The sequence below is a fragment of the Rhamphochromis sp. 'chilingali' genome (genome assembly GCF_963969265.1).
Source record: "Rhamphochromis sp. 'chilingali' genome assembly, chromosome: 4".
Lineage (NCBI taxonomy): Eukaryota > Metazoa > Chordata > Actinopteri > Cichliformes > Cichlidae > Rhamphochromis > Rhamphochromis sp. 'chilingali'.
In genome coordinates, this window is record NC_137948.1 from 40,139,155 (window position 1) to 40,159,434 (window position 20,280).

Sequence of the window (20,280 nt, forward strand, 5' to 3'; positions counted from 1 at the left end):
AGCGGTAAAGAACAGAAAAAGAGCATTTAGACAGCTGAAAAATTACCACTCAATAAAAGCATTGATTCACTACAAGAGCACAAGCGAAGAATTAAAAGGTCTACAAAGCATACATATTGGAGGCAATGTAATAGTACTGTAATAGTATAGGCAGAGAGACATGGTTAGTGGACATTTGGGGTGTGGTGAGGAGGACAAACAAGCTTCCAAACAGTAGGGACAGAGAACAGAATAGCGATTAATAATATAGACAAGGCAGAGCTCAATGTTCAAATGTTTGTAAAGATTCATAGTTCTGGTAATTTATCAGATATTCCTAAACAGTGCAGGAATGAGACACTGGCAAAGAACCTTAGATGCAGGGTAAATGTAAAAAGAAATGAATTCAGAGGCAGTTTGGACTTACTGCTCAGTATGAATTAAGAAAGCATTAACAAATGTTCGTCACACCTCTCCAGGTAAAGACAGTAAATGTTATACTGTGTTGGAGTACATGGATAATGACTGAGTTGTTGCTGTTTTGTGATTATTTATGCAGCTTGGGAAACGGGTATAATTTCATCTACATGGAAACAGCCTGCAATTGTTCCGATTTTAAAACCCAGAAAAGATCTATCAGATCCATCAAATTACAGACCAATTAACGTCTCAGTTAGGTAAAACTATAGAAAAGATGGTCACTGAAAGACTCACTTATTTTTTAGAAAGCAAGTGCCTGTTTTCATCATACCAAAATGGATTCAGTAGAGGTAAAAATGCAATGGATGCTCTGCTATGCCTACAGTCAGAGATCAGGAAGGCTCAGACTAACATGTTTAACAGGTTGGACTTGAGGGGGGGGGGGGATTTCTGGATGCAGAATAAGCCAAGCCCTCAGAATTTGCAGTGGTGCATTTAAATCTCCAGTAACAGCCATGCAGGTGGAAATGGGAGAAATGTCCTTCCAAAGTAGAAGAGATAAGCTCACGCAAGAGTGCTATGAGCACAGTAAAAGCAACTTATATAGCGACTTATACATTCAAAAGGCAATAACGGAAAGTCCAGTCATACACTTGTTCAGTATATAGCACAGATTTACTTGGAGAAACAATATACACATGAAGTCCTAATATTTACAGATGGATCAAAAGACCGGTGCTGCGGTCTTCATTCCTCAACTTAGAGTAATTATTAAAAAGAGACATTTAATCAATCTTAACACAGTAGAGCTGGAAGCCATAATGCTAGGTTTGCAGTGGGCATAAATATTCAGAAAGCTATAGTTATTGCATCTGACAGTTTATCAGCGCTAATGAAACTTGCAGACTGCAATAAGGACAGGTGAACAATGGTCAAGATTGTGCAATGGTGGCATAAATGTTGGATTTCTTTGGGTTCAAGCAGATGCTGGTCTGGAAAAATGAGGTAGATGTATTGGCTAAAAAGTCATTGAAATCTCTTGATTACAAATCCAAAGTTAAAAGTATTATAAACAGCTGAATCCTAAGAATATGACAGGTATGTAGGACTACAAGAGCCACACGGTTTGGAATAATCAATTCTGTGCTTAAATAATGAATGAATCAATCAATCAATCAAATATGCATTAGTAAATTGCATTTTTATTATTTCATTTGTTCAAACATTACTAAAGTAATTTATTGTTTAATAATTAAATTTAAAATAAAAACTCTATTTTTAAATCAATATTTTAAAAATGAATTGTCATTCCATTAATAAATACTTAAAGAAAAGAGTTTCACAAAAAAGAAATCCTCATTTGAAAAACCATTTTCGAATTCAAAATTGAAAAAAAAAAAAAAAGGTTTTCAACTTTAAAAAAAAAAAAAATAGATTTTGAAAAGATTTTGAAAACCAGGGGCCCGCACAAGGGGGCAGTAGCGCTGCTCTAATACGTCACAGCTCCCACAAACGGAGAGATGAAGAAGCTGACGTCACTGTTAAAGATGGTGGCAATTGCGTTTCGACGTTAGCAGACAGATGAGGGCCTGAAAGGATCTGCGTTATACCGAATGAACGGTGTGCTAGGCTAAATCTGGGCGATTACTGACTCCTAGTAGGGAGGGGATCTGCACAGTGATCTTCTGCGCGGAGCTCCGAGCGCTCTGAGCTCAGGTTGTCTCTGCAGGCCTCGGACTGCACCGGCAAGGAAAAATAGAGGTATGTGCAAAATTTGTTTTATTGGGTATTTATTTATCATCACCATATAGCATTACTGGAACACACCATGTCTGATTGGGTGACTGATCGTTCTTGTATTTCCCAGTGGAGAAGTTTTTCACTTGAATCGGGTCCTAATTTGTATGATTTTTTTAAGTCTCATTCCCACCAATCAGTAGTATTAGTTTATTCAAATAAAATGATTCATGGCTGTTTATATGTTTATGTTTATATTTTTTGAAAATATGTCTTCATTCAAACTTTTTTATGATGGATGACATAGTTCAAACCTGATGTGTTAAATGGTTTTAATCACTTAGGGTAGGGTATCCTTAGTGGTCATCTAGACATATACACAAATTTGTATATATTTTGTAAAAAAACAAACCAAAAAACAAATGCAAGTTTTGAAGTTTACATTTTGAACGTATTAAAGGTGTACAGTTATTGTAGTGGAGGTGGTGGAGAGTTATTCAGCTCCTTCCCTACAGCATAACCAGCCTTGTGGATGAGTTTGAGTCTGTTTATACCCGTGACCCCAGGGTCAGATTGTATGCATCCATAGCATTAGCATACTGTAGGTCAAAGTCAAATTTATGTCAAAGAATCAACTGACATAAAAACACAGGAAAAGATGACAGAATTTAAGAAAGGGCACATAAAATGAGAGAACCTGAGTAACAACACAAATAAGACTAAATTATATCGTGTATATTTGTGTTATAATAAAATAACACAAATAAAATCAGAATGAGTTCTGACCACTCATTCTGGTTTAAAGCCAGGTTCTGAAAATGTTTTGGGGAAGTCCAAGATAGATAAAATGATCTCCTGGATCAGACCATAAACTGTAAAGGTTGCAGTGTAGCATCCAAGTTGAGACAGTTGAAATCAAAGCAATGAAGGCACTTAGGTGCTGAGTCCATAACCGGGCTGTGGCAAAGTGAATAATGTCACATGCGGCTGTGGGTGGCGCAGTGATTAGCACTGTTGATTCTATCAACCAGCTGGGTCCTTTCTGTTTGCATGTTCTCCCTGTGTTTGTGTGGGTTCTTTCTGGGCACTCTCCGGTTGTCTGTCTCTATGTGTTGGTCCTATGACAGACTGACAACCTGTCCAGCCCCTACCCCCACTGTTGGGTAAATTCCAGCAGTGCACAGTTCAGTGTTAAAAAGAATAGCAAGCCCCCCTCCCTTCTGCCCACCACTCACAGAAAGCTGTCCCTGTTGGCCCAAACAACAGGGTGGAAGAGACGTATGCATATGCGTTGTCATCCATCTGCCTGTGGTTCAGGCATTGCTCTCATTGATCATACCTGCATCTGATGAACACCAATTCAATTTCAAGCGTGTCCTCAGCAAATTTGAATCAAAATTTACAAAAATTTGAGTATTTTTGAAATGACAAAAAGGCTTTGATGAAATAGTGTCTCATCTCCACTAATAAAAGAATTGTTGAAAATAAGTAGCATGTGGAATGTGGCTAATTGCTTTAGAGCAATTTCAAGTTCAGCATAGTGGAATTAAATGTCTATTTTAATGTTATGTCATATGCCTGTGTTTGAGTGATAAATAATCTTCTTTTTGTGATTTTTAGATGCAGCACAGCTGAGAAGAAGCAGGAAAAGTTCGTAATCTTTTACCAGTGAGCAGGGAAAATGAGTTGTTCAGAAGAGGTGAGCTCAAAAAGAAACCAACATGTTTCAGGATACATGGGCAACAAAAATAAGAATGAGCATCACATAGTGCAGATTCGTGTGTATGGCTCATCATATCTGATGATTGTCTAACCCTGCTGTAGAGTTTTTCTTGGCATTGTACAATGTAATTAGTGTTTGCAATGTCTGTAGAACCATTCTGATGATGTTTTACTGCAATGATCAATTTTTAATGTTGACACGTCACATAGTGGATGTTTCAAAGAGACTTTCAATAGTGTGGGAGCATTTCACAAAAAACAAAGTTGAATGCAAACTGTGCAAAGCAGAGCGTTCCTTGCATGGTAGCGCGACTGCAGTGCATGAGCATTAAGCAACTCTGGAGCCGTCATGTCAACGCTAGAGTTTTAGAGAATTAAGTTTGTTTCAATTTAGCGTCAGTTTGACACCTTGTTAATTAGGGATGGGTATCGAAAACCGGTTCTTGTTGAGAGCCGGTTCCCACTGTTTCAATTCCTTGGAATTGTTTGCCATTTTTGCAAATGATTCCCTTATCGATTCCAGTTGCCCCGCATGACGTCACCACATTGCGGAGCGTCATTTACCTGGCAACGAACACGGCGCCTAAGCGGCTCAAACGCTCAAAAGTTTGGTCATACTTCACGAGAACGGATGACAACAGGTCAACTTGCAAAGTAGATATTTCATTTAAGGGAGGAAACACTACGAATATGCAAAAGCATTTGTTCACAAAACTCGCGATGACCTTAAATGAATGTCGTGTTTTTAAATCCGCTCCGGACTCGTGAATCTCAACCCAGCAGCGGCGGTAACGTTTGCACGTCCTCTCCCGTTAATGCGGCAGGTAAATAATCAACTAACAATGCATATTATGTTAGCTGCCTTATTACAAAACCTGCCATTACTGTGCGCTGCATTTAGGTGACCATGATGAGAGAGACAGACAGAGTCTGGCTGGCGCTCGCTGGCAGTTCTCGCTGCAGTCTACAGGTAGCGTCTCCTTTCAGGCCAGGATAGACGAATGTCACCGAGCAGTGACTAAGTTTGGGGTAAAAGGCTTGCATCCATTTGCCACAGCAGATGATTTTCGGTAAGTGAATGTGTTTAATTGTAGGCAGGGACATTACTGGATATTCTCGTGTAATTGCTACAGAATAATTTGTTATACTTTGTTATTGCTCCAGAAGAATATTTATTTTTTTAATAGTTTACATTTACAGTTTTGTTTTTGTTTTTTTTCCCCTGGGGACCCTGTGACACCCATTGAAGAGCCATAGGCTGGATCTCTTAAGATCTCACTGTTGGGTTTGTAAGGCCGTGTTACTCCTAAATTTCTATCTTGTTCAAAGAGAAGATATAAAACAAAGTTCTAAGCTAATCGACCTTAGTGTTCTCCTTTTTTAAAAAGAATCGATAACGGAATCGATAAAGAATCGAATCATTTAACAGAATTGAAAATGGAATCGGAATCGTGAAAATCTTATCAATACCCATCCCTACTGTTAATGTATCTTCGTTTACCTGTTGGAAACAAGCTAATTGCTTGCCAAGTGAACACCAGTTCAGTTATGTTAACTAACAGGTGAACTGCAATAGTAAACCAGTGACCTGGAGTTGCTGTTTCCTTGATGTGGTTGTTGTTCTTGTTTTGGGGTTGTTTTTTTTGTGTGTGTGTGTGTGGTTTGGCTTTTTTGGTTTGTTTTTTTGCATTAACTTTAACATTATTTGACATCAGTTTTTGATAACTAATTCAATTCCATTTTATTTAGATGGCACCATATCCCAACAACAGTTGCCTCAAGGCACTTAATTTAGTGCCTTACTAGATTAGTAACAGCTTTGTTGGTTTTTGTTTGTTTGTTTTCTGTTTTGATAGTAATAAGCGAAGGGTGTCTAGATGATTTTTGCGCTGAAGGACAGGCTCACGCAACCAGCAAATGGTTGACATCTTAACAGAGAGGATTCTCTGTCATGGCAACAACATGAGACCAATATCCATAGTTAAAAAATGATAATCGGCACATATCATTCAGGTTACAGCTTACACAGCTTTCCAGAATTTATTTTACAAGGCTAATGGAGGGGAAGTATGAAACTGCTCTTTGTAAGCTTAAAGGTGCTCTTGAATCAAACACTCTTAAATCAGTCACTAAGTGATAACATTAGCTTCTGCCTCATAAACATGCAACTTGATGAATTGCACACTGGGCCAAACATTGTTCCTTGGATTGAGCATACTGTAGACAAGTTTGAGATTCCACCAAGCAAAGTTGCGTCTGTGACAATGGCTCCAATGTAGTGCTGGCTGCAAACATCCTGCAGGACAAATATGGGTGGGTGTTTATCTGCTGTGCAGGGTACTCTTTACAGTAGGTGTTCAATAATGCACTGAAACGCCTTTTGATCAGTGATAATAATAGTAATAATACATTTTATTTAAAAGTGCCTTTGAAGACACCCAAGAATGCCTAGCAATAGAATAAAACGCATATTAAAAAATGACAAAACAAAGACCAATAAAAAAAGGAAGGAGGAGCAGGTTATGAAGGGCCCTGAAGATGAGCAGAAGAAGCTTGTACACTATTTGGAATTTCACATGTAGGCTGTGAAGTTCCTGAAGGATAGGGGTGATGTGCTGGTATGAGGGGATTCTGGTAATAATGTGGGCAGTGGAGTTTTGAACCAGTTGAAGCTTATGGAGGGATTTTTGGGGGGAGACCATGCAAGAGAGAATTACAATAGTCAATGTGGGAGGTAACATGACTATGAACAAGAATGGACGCAGACTAGGTGGAAAGAGATGGACGTAATCGGTAGGGATGGGTATCGTTTAGGTTTTATCCGATACCAGTACCAAACCGGTACTTTTGAAACGGTGCCGGTGCTTAAATGGTGCTCGAACCGGTGCTTAAAGAATGGAGAACACACACTTTGTCCAAAAACCTCTCATGTTTAGCTGGGGTTTTTTTTTTTTTTTTTTTTTTTTTTTGTAAAAATATAACAATGTGTGCCTTTTCTGCAGCTATAGGGGATTTATGGTATCACTGTTGGCTGGAAGCAGTGCTTAAACAATGGAAAAAAAAACAGAAACTTTGTCCAAAAACCTCTCATGTTTAGCTGTTTTCCACTTTTTCTTTGGTCATTTTAGCCTTTTTGGCCAGGGTGAAAGGAGCGTCTTCCATCAAACAAGAGGACAGCCGCATGTAGCTATGATGATGTTTGCTAGTTCACCTTACATGCATTAATGTAATAACGTGGTTAGCCTACTCAACGTAAATTACACACGGACAACATTAAGCTACTCACGCAGAAAAGAACGGCTGCTGCTGCATCATCATCCTCATCATTTCTGCTACACTGGCAGGGCTAGGGGCCAGGACTCTCCTCTTTGGGTTTTTGGGGATGTTGCTCCGGGTCCGATAACAGACAACCCACCTGCAGTAGATGTGTGAGGTCTCGCAGCAAGCTATGAAATACGGCGCATTTCTCGGCTTTTAACAAAATGCTATACGTCGCCAGGTGTTTCATCAGATTCGAGGAGTTACCTCCTATGCACAGTATCACCTTAAAGCACTTGTTGCAGGCTGCTGAGTTTGCATCTTTTGCTGTGAAGTACAGCCAGAATTTGACCGCTTCACCTTGGGCATTTTTAATCTGTAGCTCTGCTCTAAAAGAACGTACGTAACTGGGCCCGCCTACTATCCTCGAAAAGGTAAAATGATTGGCTAGAATCCAAAGTGTGTGACATCTCAGGGAAAAAAAAGCACCGAAATGTGCGCTGCTTTTCGGTCTGGTTACTACCGTTTATGTCAGAACCGATACCGGTACCCATCCCTAGTAATCGGTTAACGTTCCGTAGATTGATATGAGATTTGTAGGATAGTGAGCTGTCTAGAATGACACCAAGGCTCTAATGGGAGAACTATGGAGTTATCAGTAGTGAGGGTGAAATGATTTGCCTTGAGTAGGTTGGATTTATTGCCTATAAGAAGGATTTCAGTTTTATCCTCATTGAGCTTAAGAAAATCAAAGCTGAACCAGGGTTCAGCTAGAAGGACTGAGTGAGAGATGGCGTTGAAGGTTGAACTCGGATCCAAAAGGATGAGAATGTTCAGAAGACCAGAGTCAGCTCTGAGTAAAATATTATCAGTAACTTTAAATAAAGCAGTTTGTGACATGAGCGAAAGCCAAATTGAATTCTGTCGTAGATGTTATTATTAACCAAGTGTGAATGAAGCTGAGCTATGACTATTTTTTTTTCCCAAGTATTTTAGAAATGTATGGAACGCCAGGACTGCCATAATGAATTAATTAAATACACCATTAAATAATTAATTAAATGTGGCAATAATTAATTAAAATTGGAATTAATTAATTAAATAAATAGTTATGACACATGTAATTAATTAATTATTGACACATTTAATTAATTATTTATGTATTTCACATTTTAATTAATTATTGACACATTTAATTAATTATTGACACATTTAATTAATTATTTAATGATATATTTATTTATTTCATTTTGGCAGTCCTGACGCCTGGCTCTCGTCATGAAATAATTTTATCTGTCAGCCTCACCCATCAAACTCAGGGGGCGGGGTTAACGCTGCCCATGCAGCTTCTCTAACATTTGATTGGTTGCCGTGCAAAGTAAGTCAAAACAGGTCGATCCTAGAAAATCGATTGCTTGTGTAGACTTGGGGCAGCCAGTTATCCCAGAATGCAGATCAAATCACAAGCAGCAATGGTGGTGGTGTAGTTTTAAAATACCCCGTTTTTCTGTCACCAGCTACACTTTTAACAGTGTTTTAGCCGCGAATGTCGCGCCGTATGTCTGGTCAGGTTGTCAACATAGAACATGTTTGCAAAAGTGCTCAGATGTTTTCAGAGATTTCACTAGCTCTGCTAACAGTTAGCATGCAGAGTGCACCGAGGGGGTTACGTTAACCGGTTTGTTTACATATTCCACTCTCCGTGTTCCACATGTTGCATTCGCAGATTCTCATTTTCACCGAACGATCGTCTCTTTCCGCCTGGTCTTGTGTCTCTGTGCTTCTGTAACATAAAGAATGAGCTGACATTTTTCTCACGAAACCAGCGATCAGCTTAACAGACCCTCAGTTTACCTGCATGCATCCTCCTCCTCATCTGTCAGCTGTTTAACACCTGCTGCTAATTCAAGAAACACGCCTAGTTACTTGGTGATAGTCACAGTTTAACTGGGCAGCCGGTGCTCGATATAAAGCAATGTCAGCGCATTTTTCTGCACAAGATAAGTAAATATAGTGTTTTCCCCGAGCGCAGAGCTGCTGGAGCTCGTTTCCTTACAGAGCACTTTATAGGTGAACAGCTTTATCAGCGGCTGATGTCCAATCACCGGCACACAGCTTTCAAACCTCAGCTGAGTTTTAGCTCTCAGTGGTTAAACGCTGGACTTCATTCACTCAGGTTCTGTCTGTCGGGTCACGTTTACTTCGCTGTTTTATTTACAACTGAGCAAATCGGTTTGGCTGAGGTTAAAGTTACGTTTCATAACTGCATAGTTTCACAGACGTTTAATGGTTCACTGGCACATGTGTTAGACTGAACTATCATCTAAATATCATCTGTTTTTTAATAGTTATTCAACTGTATTCTAAGCACCAGCTGTCTGTTAGAATGTGATTTTTTTTTTTTTCTCTCTCTGTTGGCACACGTATAAAAATGCGCAGGAAAATCTGACATGCATGGCGAACTTCACCGACGATATTTAGGGAGGAATAAACACACATCAAACATAAATGAACCATTTGTCTGTCTCCATAATTGAGAGAATTTTCTCTTCTTATGTCAACACTCTCTCTCTTTTTTTTTTTTTTTTCTTTTTTTTTGCTTTTTCGGTCATGTTATGTTTACCTGTCAAAGGCTTGTTACAAACTATGAAACACATCGTGCAGACTTCTGGATGTTAGAAGAAAACTAATACTGCTCATGAATGAGACTAAAGGCAGGAAGGTGTCCTTTAAAACTAAACATGTTAATAGGACCTCCCTGTTTATATCATAGTTTATGATATAGCACGTGTATTTCAGTAATAGCCTGCTGAGGCCACTATACGTGCTGGCCTCATATCAAATGTGAAGGCAGACTGAGTCTATGTTTGACGTTTTTTATATCTAATCTTCCTTTTCAAACATTTAAACAGCAGCGAGTCTGCAGCTGAGGGAATACAAATTCAAATTGTCGGAACAGGTTTGCTCGTTTCTTGGATTCATTTGGTGATTTATTAAATGTATAACTGTTATTCTAATCTGCTGCTGAGTCTCTTACACTTTTCTTTATGCTGTATATTTTCACGTCTCTGGAATAGTTGGCAGTTAGATAGTCAGCTGGGAAACTTTGTGTTAACTCATGGAGCTGAGGATATCGTGGATATGCTGACCTCGCTGCGTGGTGTACAGAGCGAGGTCAGCATGATTAATATTCACAATAAAAATATTAGCCGAACATCATGAAGTCTGTATGTGTTTCATAGTGTCGAACAACCTTTGTACAGTTAAAGCCAGCAGTTACTACATGACGGAAACACCAACGTTATCTCTTTTATGTGTTTATACACAGGTCACGCTGATTACTGAACAAAAACCCAAAGATCAGATGTTAAACAGATTTATTTGCTCTCTCTCCTCCTTAAACATGTTTTTAATGTTAGTTATAATTCAGAATTGGCGACTGAAACACGTAGGACACATAAGAACATCAGGAAATAAAACACCGATAAATATAACCTCAGTAAAAGAAGTCAGCGGGGGTTACTACAGCTGTGTACCGGGGCCTGCGCTTTGTCGGTGGGATTGCTTGCGAGGCGAGCGGGTCTATCCCACGCTTTGCCGTGAGACTGGGCAGACATCTCCGAAATCATCGAAACACTTTTGCAAAGAGGCTGTATCTTGACAAACCGACCAGACACATGAAGATTAAACCACTACATTCTCGGCTAAAAAAATATTAAAACGGTATTTGGTAACACACAAACAGGGTTTTTCAAAGCTCAGTTCTGTTAGCTTCCACATGCCGGTTGTTGTGTGCTAGAAACAATGGCCACCAGGCCAAAGCAATGGTTTTGACTCGATCAGCGTTAACCCCGCCCCCTGAGTTTGATGGGTGAGGCTGACAGATAAAATTATTTCATGATGAGAGCCAGGCGCCAGGACTGCCAAAATGAAATAAATAAATATATCATTAAATAATTAATTAAATGTGTCAATAATTAATGAAATGTGTCAATAATTAATTAAAATGTGAAATACATAAATAATTAATTAAATGTGTCAATTAATTAAAATGTGAAATACATAAATAATTAATTAAATGTGTCAATAATTAATTAATTAAATGTGTCAATAATTAATTAAAATGTGAAATACATAAATAATTAATTAAATGTGTCAATAATTAATTAATTACATGTGTCATAACTATTTATTTAATTAATTAATTCCAATTTTAATTAATTATTGACACATTTAATTAATTATTTAATGGTGTATTTAATTAATTCATTATGGCAGTCCTGGCGTTCCATAGAAATGATGGGTAGATTAGAAATTGGTCAGAGGATGTTAAAGTTGTCAGGCTCCAAAGAAGGTTTTTTTTCAGTATATGAGTGACTGAAGCAATCTTGAATAAGGAGGGAACGATACCGGTGGTGAGTGAATGATAGCAGAGATGAGTGGGAGTAAGGAAGAGAGGCAGGATTTCATAAGTCCTGTAGGCATAGGATTAAGATGATATGTAGCCCGCTTTGATTTACATATAAACTCAGAAATATCACATATATCAGGAACATGAAAGGTGGAAAAAGGCTCAAAATGGAGAAAACCTTCTGAAGTGGGGGTAGACACAACATTTGAACTGAGTTGGTGGTGAATGTTGTTAATTTTCGTAGTGAAGAACAGCATCAAGGACTTACAGGTTTCAGATGAATAAAAGTGTGGTGGTAAAGCGTCAGAGGGGTTGAAGAAGTTTGTAGAAAAGCAAAAACAGGATCCTGGTGTTACCCTCATAAGAACTGCCTTATCCTCATGCCTTATCCTGTCTTCCTTCTGTCACCCCAGCAGATGGCCCCGCCCCTCCCTGAGCCTGGTTCTGCTGGAGGTTTCTTCCTGTTAAAAGGGAGTTTTTCCTTCCCACTGTCGCCAAAGTGCTTGCTCATAGGGGGTCATATGATTGTTGGGTTTTTCTCTGTATTTATTATTGTAGAATCTACTGTACAATATAAAGCATCTTGAGGCGACTGTTGTTGTGATTTGGTGCTATATAAATAAAATTGAATTGAACTGATAATACAATAAAAGGTTTGTTTGGCCTGGTTAATGGAATCTTTATACTGGAGTTCACAGATTTCTGCATTATGCTCTAGTTCCCGAGTTTTGGCCTTCAATGCTCAGAGGTCAGAGGTAAATCATGGAGCAGAGCGAAGGAAACAGAGTGGGATTTTACAGAGCCATAGAATCAAGGACCTTTTGGAGTGAGTGGGAAAGCCGATTTAAAAACCCTCACGAGAGGGTTGACAAATCAGCTAATTATTTTTCTGATTGGTCCATTAGTCAGCATTATTTCAATCACTCCTATCTCCACTTCCTACGAGCACAGGTCCTGTTGCAGGCTCCAGTACATGCTTTACCTTATCTGCTCAAGTCTGCCCACCTGTGAATATCAACCTCATGATTCCAGGCCAAGCTTGTAGTTAATGATGAAATATAAATTACTTAAAGTTCTATATTGTTTTATAAATTATTAAGTGCTGTTAACAATTCTCAAATATGTTTTTAAGTTATTTATTAACTCTTAATAATTGCTATGGGCTCCTCAATGTAGGTTCTCTCTGGGTACTTCAGGTTCTTCTCACATTCATGTATGTTGTTAGGTTAACTAGTGAGTCTAAACTGGCCAGAGGTGTGGCTAATTTCTCTCTGAGTGGATGGATGTATGGATTGATTGATTGTGTCCTGGCTCTTTGCTCTCCCCTCTTACCCCTCACCCCCATCTGGTCTGTTCTACCTGACTTTGGGTTAGAGGTGGCATGCACAATGGACAGGACAGAGGTTTTGTGTTTCCTCCATTTTAATAATTGTTTAAGCACTGCAATAGCAAATCTCATACTGTATCTCAGAATAAGCAGTAGCGTATTTAAGCACAAAAACCTATGTAACTTTCCCTAAAATTACAATCTGAGCTGTATCTAACAAACCTCAAAAAACTGCATCTTTTATATGTTAACACTCCATGATATACAGGGACTATTTGAGCAAGTTCTCAGCTGACCTTAATTTGTCTTTTTTCCCCACTTAGCTGAAACCGTCAGATCCAGACAGAAGCAGACCTCACCAGTGTCTGACCTGTGGGAAATGTTTCACTCGGATCTGTAGTCTAAGAAGACACGAACTGAGTCACACATCAGAGGAACTATACCACTGTGAACAGTGTGGCAGCAGTTTCAGCCAGTTAAATGCTTACAAGATACACCTGTATACTCACCCTGAAGACACCTCATACTGCTGCAACAAGTGTGGGAGAGATTTCAGTGACCAGAGTTCCTACAGAAAACACCTTCGCGATCACACTGGACCGTATCAGTGTGAGCAGTGTGAAAAGAGTTTCAGTTACTTAAGTATTTACAAAATACACATGCGTGTCCATACTAAAGAAAAGCCATACTGCTGTGACAAGTGTCCCAAGAGTTTTAGCTTTTTAAGCTCATACAAGCGGCACCAGCTGAGCCACAGTGGAGAGAAACCTTACCAGTGTGATTTTTGTGGAAAAAGTTTCACTCAGTCAGGCCATTTCAGTCTTCATCTGCGGAACCATACCGGAGAGAAACCATATGAGTGTGGCCAATGTGAAAAGAGCTTCAGTGACTTAAGTAGTTACAAGATACACCAGCGTGTCCACACAGGTGAGAAGCCATACTGCTGTGACCAGTGTGGCAGGAGTTTTTCTCAGCTGGGTAATTATAAATCACATTTACGCATACACACGGGAGAGAAACCATTCCAGTGTGAATTATGCAAGAAAAGCTTCTCTATTTCAAAAACATACAAGCAACATATTCACACTCATACGGGAGAGAAACCCTATAATTGTAAAGAATGCGGAAAGAGTTTTGGTCGTCTAAGCAATTATATTCGCCACCTCCGCATCCACACTGGAGAGCAGCCATTCAGCTGTGACCAGTGTGGGAAATGTTTCAATAGCTCATACAGTTACAACCGCCACTTACGTGTTCACACTGGAGAGAAACCATATTGGTGTTCACATTGCAAGAGACTGTTCACTCGGTCACAGTCCTTAAAGACTCATCGCTGCACTGTAATACATGACGATGACGAGAGAGAGAGTGAGGTGAGCTGCTCCTCGACCAATTCCAACCTACAGAAAGAGGTGACAAACTAATGTACGTGTCAAATGAACATGTCTGACATGATGAAAATACCTAGACAAAGCTGATAACTTGCAAGAACTTTTTTGATAAAGAGGATGTTTAAAGGGACAAGTGGATTGGGGGAAAAAAAATGTCCCCCACACTATAAGAGCTCTGGACACCTTGTTATTGGAGCTATCTTTGGGACTCTTTTGGGAATCTCGTGTGATACCTTTGTTCTTTTGTAGGTGATGACAGGGCCAATACTGGTTTATACTAGAATCTGATAATGGCCAGACTAATGGCCACATTTAAAGATTAATGCGAACAGCCAAAAAAATCTGATCTGACCACTAGGCCTGTTGGGTCCAATCAAGGGCCTGACCGTCTCTGCCTGAGGAGAGCTCTGTTGTCAGATGGAGGCAGTATATAAAGTATGTGTTGTTGGTTTGTGACTCACAACATAGAAAGAGCTGATGAGTGTTTAAAAACCATGGAAAACGGCCACTGTCTGTGCTTTTCATGTTTAGTTAGATTTTTTTTTTTCTTTTTTAAAATTCTATGAAGTTTTTTGTTTGTTTGTTTTTCATGGTTCTCTTATTATCGGTTAAACCCGCTATCCCTGCTCTATACCTGCCCACTTGTCAACCAAATAAGTTTTGGGAGTTGCTTACATCATCTGCTTCCAGCTGTGCACAGCCAGGATCTTGGAGACTGCCCAGGAGCTTCTAAAAACCCCTCTTCCTGCTCTGTCCAACTGAAAAATGTATGCAGTCGGACACATTTGCAGGACCATAAAACCAGCTTTTTATTTTGAATAAAAAAGAAGTGAAAAGATTCACTTCTTTGAATTTAGCAGACTTTTGATGTCACCTGCTTAATTGAATTGAATTGAATAGCCCTTTATTGGCATTGTATGAAATTGGGTGCTCCACAGTAACTTTGCCAGGATAAAACATAAATAGTAGACAGTAGGAATAAGCAGCAACCAGGGGCCCGTTCTGGATTTGATTGTTGACGATTTCGCCTGATCTTGGATCGTTCGGTTCCCCGAAGCTCATCCGGGACTTGCTGTCATAGCAACAGAGCCGTAAGCGTAAACCTGCTCGGGAGCAGGTTTACTTTATGTAAACAGGATTAGATCGCGGCCACGCAGGTATGTCCGCTTCATTTATACGAAAGCAACAGCGATATTCCACCACTGTTTCACCATAAATAAATAACATCAATGTAACTAAAGATAATGCAGCACCTGATCCATTTATTGATGTCACACAGACACATACAGGTCATTTCCTAAAAAAGGGAAATGTACTATTAACATTCTATTACATGTATGTGATTATTACAGATGTAATTCATATTTCAGAGTAGCAATTGTAAATTACTTTGTGTAATCAAGATGAGAGACCACGGCTATAAAAGCGAAGGTGGATTTGGGAAGCCTGTCGCAGCCATGTCCTGTCCGTATACGCGAGCCACCCATTGCGGAAGGTGCAAGATTGATAAGGAGAGTCCTCAGAATTCAGCGTATATTGCGGGACAGACAGGATCCTTTAGCTCAGCGCGACAGTGTGCTCATAGAGAGATATCGATTTCCCCGTGAGGGTATTATTTACTTAACCAACTTGTTGACGAGGGGGTGCAGGACCACCACCTGTCTTTTTTTTTGCTCTGCCCTTTTCTTGGTTGCTGTTATAAACAAACAGATTATTCCAGGGTCTCTTTCCAAGAGACGAAAAGCAATATAAGTGATAAATATTACCATTCTGTAGAATATTCTTATATTTCACTTTTACTTGTTCCCATGTTCTAGTGGGTCCTGTCGTGGCTCTAATGTGAAAGAGGATAAAATATAACATATTATAATATAATGTAATATAATATTGGATAATATAGTGTAATATAATAAATCTACCCTACCGCCTACTGGTGTTGGCCAGAGGGGCCGATGGCTTCTGTCAGTCTGCCCCAGGGCAGCTGTGGCGACAACTGTAGCTGCCTCCACCAGTGTGTGAATGTGAGAGTGACTGAATAGTGGTATTGTAAAGCGCTTTGGGTGCCTTGAAAAGCGCTATATCAATCCACTCCATTATTATTGTTATTATTAAATTATTTACAAGTTTAATTTGTCAGCAACTTTCTGCCAGCCCTCTCTCCTTGCTTTTGCAGCCTTTGCAGTGTTCCCTTGCGTTCTGATTAAACTCTGAAACTCCTGAAATCCCTCACTCAGGAGTTCTTGCTCTGCTGCCGAAAAATACCGAGCCGAGCGCACTCCGTCGACATTTTCGCCGACCAATCAGAGGGTTGCCGATCAATGTTTCTACTATCGATGCGTAGCCCCTTTTACAACACCCAGTGATGTCACATTACTGCGTCCAGCTGTACTAATCGTCAACAGCAGGTGTGTTCGGGGAACCGGATTAGCGAGCTCACGGTTAGGGCGATGGTTTGGTCTTGGATGTGTCATTTGATCTTGGATGTAGTGAGCGACGTACGAAGAACGGACCCCTGGAGAAATGTATGCAAAACAAGAGAAAAGCACACATTAAAGAACAAAAAGGACAAGGTCCCACCGAGATTTGTACCCTAATAGACTGGAATTGATAGAGCACTTATATACTTGCTCAAGCTGCATCAGCCCAACCACACACATTCATAAAGTGCTGTATCCTGTGCACTTCAAACACATCACTACAGCACAGCATCAGGGCTAACATGGGGTGCAGTTAGTTGACTGGAGGTGGCCTGCTGGTTACATGATAAGGGTAGTGAAATATCAGTACTTTAGCCGTGATAGTAGTAATATATAGTTAATCAGTATACTGTGATTACTTTTATAGAAATGTGATGGTGATCATGGGACGACTTGAGTGGCCCACATGGGTCTCATCAATCATAAAATATCTAACAGAAATAACTATTGAACATGCTCACCCTTTTTAAATTTCCTAAAATGCAGAAATTCTCCAGATTAACCCGTGTATGGTCTTCATTTTTGGGACCTTCTGGTATTCTTCTGAACATATTTGGGGTTTTAGTAACAAGTCTGAAATAAAATTTCCCTTCATAAACCATTAACATATTATGTCTGTATCTCATTTTTAAACAGAAAAAAGCATGTTTAATGATTGCAATCAGTCTTTACTGGAACACAATTAGCAACAGATGTATGGTTCGTGATTTGTCATAAGGTTATATTTTATTTTAAGCTTTCAGTATAGTGGATTTTTATCTTGGAGAAAAGGAATTGAGACAATGTCCTCATTAGCATTAATATGCGTTCCAACCATTGTCAGCTTTGTTTTGAGAAGCTACTATCCGAGGTTGTATGATGTGAAAAACTGTCCCCCTAGTTTCTTTCAGCAGCTCCTCCATCTGGCTTATGTGTATAAATGTTCTGTTCCATACATTAAAATACAGTAAGATCACATGCAGCCATATACTGCCTTGAAGGGTCAGGGGCGGAAAACTCGACTCCAGGTTCACTGCGAGATATATAAAGAGAGGCTGAATAAGTATCAACTAGCCCTGAAGGATGCAAGGGAGTAATTTTTCTCTGAGAGTATTCATAGAAACAACAATAATGCTAGGACATTATTTGCTACAGTGGAAAGATTAACTACTCCTCCAGTGGCAAAAGCCCCTGAACTAAGCTCCACCAGGGCCTGCAATGAATTTGCCAGCTTCTTTATTGAAAAGATCTTGAAAATCAGAAGATCAGTTGGAACATTAGTTTCAACCCCAATACCGACGTTAAGCCCAATTAGCACTTATGCAGAGAAAATGACTCCCTTTCAAACAATAAATCAATCAAGCCTCGATAAAATTATTGAGAATCTAAGCTCTGCCACCTGCTGCTTGGATATATTACTGACAGGTTTTCTTAAAAAGGTCCTCCCAGCCATCAGGGAGGATCTGATCCAAATAGTTAACGCATCCCTCCTATCAGGTGTCTTTCCCAAAGCCTTAAAATCAGCAGTTATCAAACCAATATTAAAGAAAAAGAACCTAGACAGCACATTAATGCAAAACTACAGACCAATCTCTAATCTTCCATTTATCGGTAAAATTATTGAAAAAGCTGTTTTCCAGCAGTTAAACAGCTTTCTCGCAATGAACAACCGCTTTGATATTTATCAGTCTGGTTTTCATAGGCACCACAGCACCGAGACAGCCTCAAAGTGTTTAATGACATCCGTATAAATAATGACCGTGGGAAATCCACAGTATTGGTACTACTGGACCTTAGTGCGGCGTTTGACACCGTTGATCATGATATATTACTGGAACATCTAGAGAGCTGGGCCGGACTCTCTGGTACAGTACTCGACTGGTTCAAGTCCTACCTTAAGAACAGGAACTTCTATGTGTCAATTAGCCAATTTTCATCACAAAATATAGAAATCACATGCGGGGTCCCCCAGGGTTCCATCCTAGGGCCCCTCTTATTTAGCATTTACATACTCCCATTAAGCCAGATTATAACCACCAATAATATTAACTACCACAATTATGCAGACGATACTCAACTTTATATCTCAATGTCACCAGGTGATGTTGAACCTATCCAAACTCTTAATAAATGCATTGAGCAAATTAATAACTGGATGTCTCATAATTTCCTTCAACTGAACAATAACAAAACTGAAGTACTTATCTTTGGACCCAAAAAAGATCGATTAAATATCAGTAATCAGCTCAAACTGGTCCAACTAGAAACTACCGACCAGGCCAGAAATTTCGGTGTAATAATGGACTCAGACCTGAACCTCCATGGCCACATAAAAGTTATAACAAAGTCAGCCTTCTATCACCTGAGGAACATTTCTAGGATTAAAGGACTGATGACACAAGGAGACCTAGAAAAACTCATCCATGCATTTATCTCTAGCCACCTTGATTACTGTAACAGTATCTTCACAGGTTTACCCAAAAAATCAATTAGACAACTGCAGCTGATTCAGAACGCTGCTGCTCGTGTTCTCACTAGAACCAAGAAAATAGAGCACATTACTCCAGTTCTAAAGTCATTACACTGGCTCCCTGTAGCTCAGAGAATAGACTTTAAAGTGCTTTTATTAGTTTATAAATCCTTGAACGGGTTGTACATTAGGGATCTGCTATCATGGTACAAACCATCCAGATCAGTTAGGTCCTCCAGCTCTCGTTTATTGACCGTCCCTAGAACCAGAACTAAACATGGAGAAGCAGCTTTTGGTTTCTATGCTCATCACATCTGGAACACATTATCGGGAGAATGCAAAGCTGCAGAGACACTGAACTCTTTTAAGTCTAAAATTAAAACTTACTTATTTAGACTTGCTTATGAGTAACTGATCATATTATGGCTCTCTACTTGTTTGTTTTAATTTTTCATATAAATTATTGTCTTGATTATTGTTTTATTGTAAATGCTTTCTTGTATTTTACTTTTATAGTGTTTTATTTTTAATCATGTAAAGCAGCGGTCCCCAACCTTTTTTGCGCCACGGACCGGTTTATGCCCGACATTATTTTCAGGAAAACCGAGTTAACGATAAAAACGATAACAAAATAACGCTGAAAACCGATAAAAACCCTGAAAACCATACATTTCACATCTGAGCCTCAACTCTCGCGGGCCGGTACCAAACGTCCGAGGCCCGGGGGTTGGGGACCGCTGATGTAAAGCACCTTGAATTGCCTTGTGCTGAAAGTGTGCTATACAAATAAAATTGCCTTGCCTTGCCTTTAAACCATTCGTGGGCCTAGTGTCATGAAGTTGTCCCACAGTGCAGATTATCCCTGCCTTATAACCGATCTTGATTCCCAGTCATCAAATCTAATGATCCTTGAGAATAAATAAAATCTCTTTAGAGACATTGCAGCTCTAAAAATTTCTCTCCCTGTCACATACATACAGTCAACTCCTCTCTTGACCTGTACATAAGGATGAGGATCCCCAAAGCAACCGTTCAGATGCATTACATCCACATCTTTCTATTAATCTCTAAAAATAAATCTTCCCGCAAGATCCAGTGTAATTTTCTTA

At 39.4% G+C, this 20,280-nt stretch overlaps 1 protein-coding gene across 1 annotated transcript; it reads left to right on the forward strand.

Moving 5' to 3' along the window:
* Nucleotides 1-1,874: 1,874 nt before the first annotated feature.
* Nucleotides 1,875-19,984, forward strand: LOC308394868 (uncharacterized protein). Its single transcript, XM_080879459.1, has 3 exons — nt 1,875-2,160; nt 3,757-3,835; nt 13,178-19,984. Exons 2-3 carry the CDS (start codon nt 3,818-3,820, stop codon nt 14,276-14,278), a joined length of 1,119 nt encoding a protein of 372 aa, XP_080735585.1. The 5' UTR covers nt 1,875-2,160; nt 3,757-3,817; the 3' UTR covers nt 14,279-19,984.
* Nucleotides 19,985-20,280: the final 296 nt, after the last annotated feature.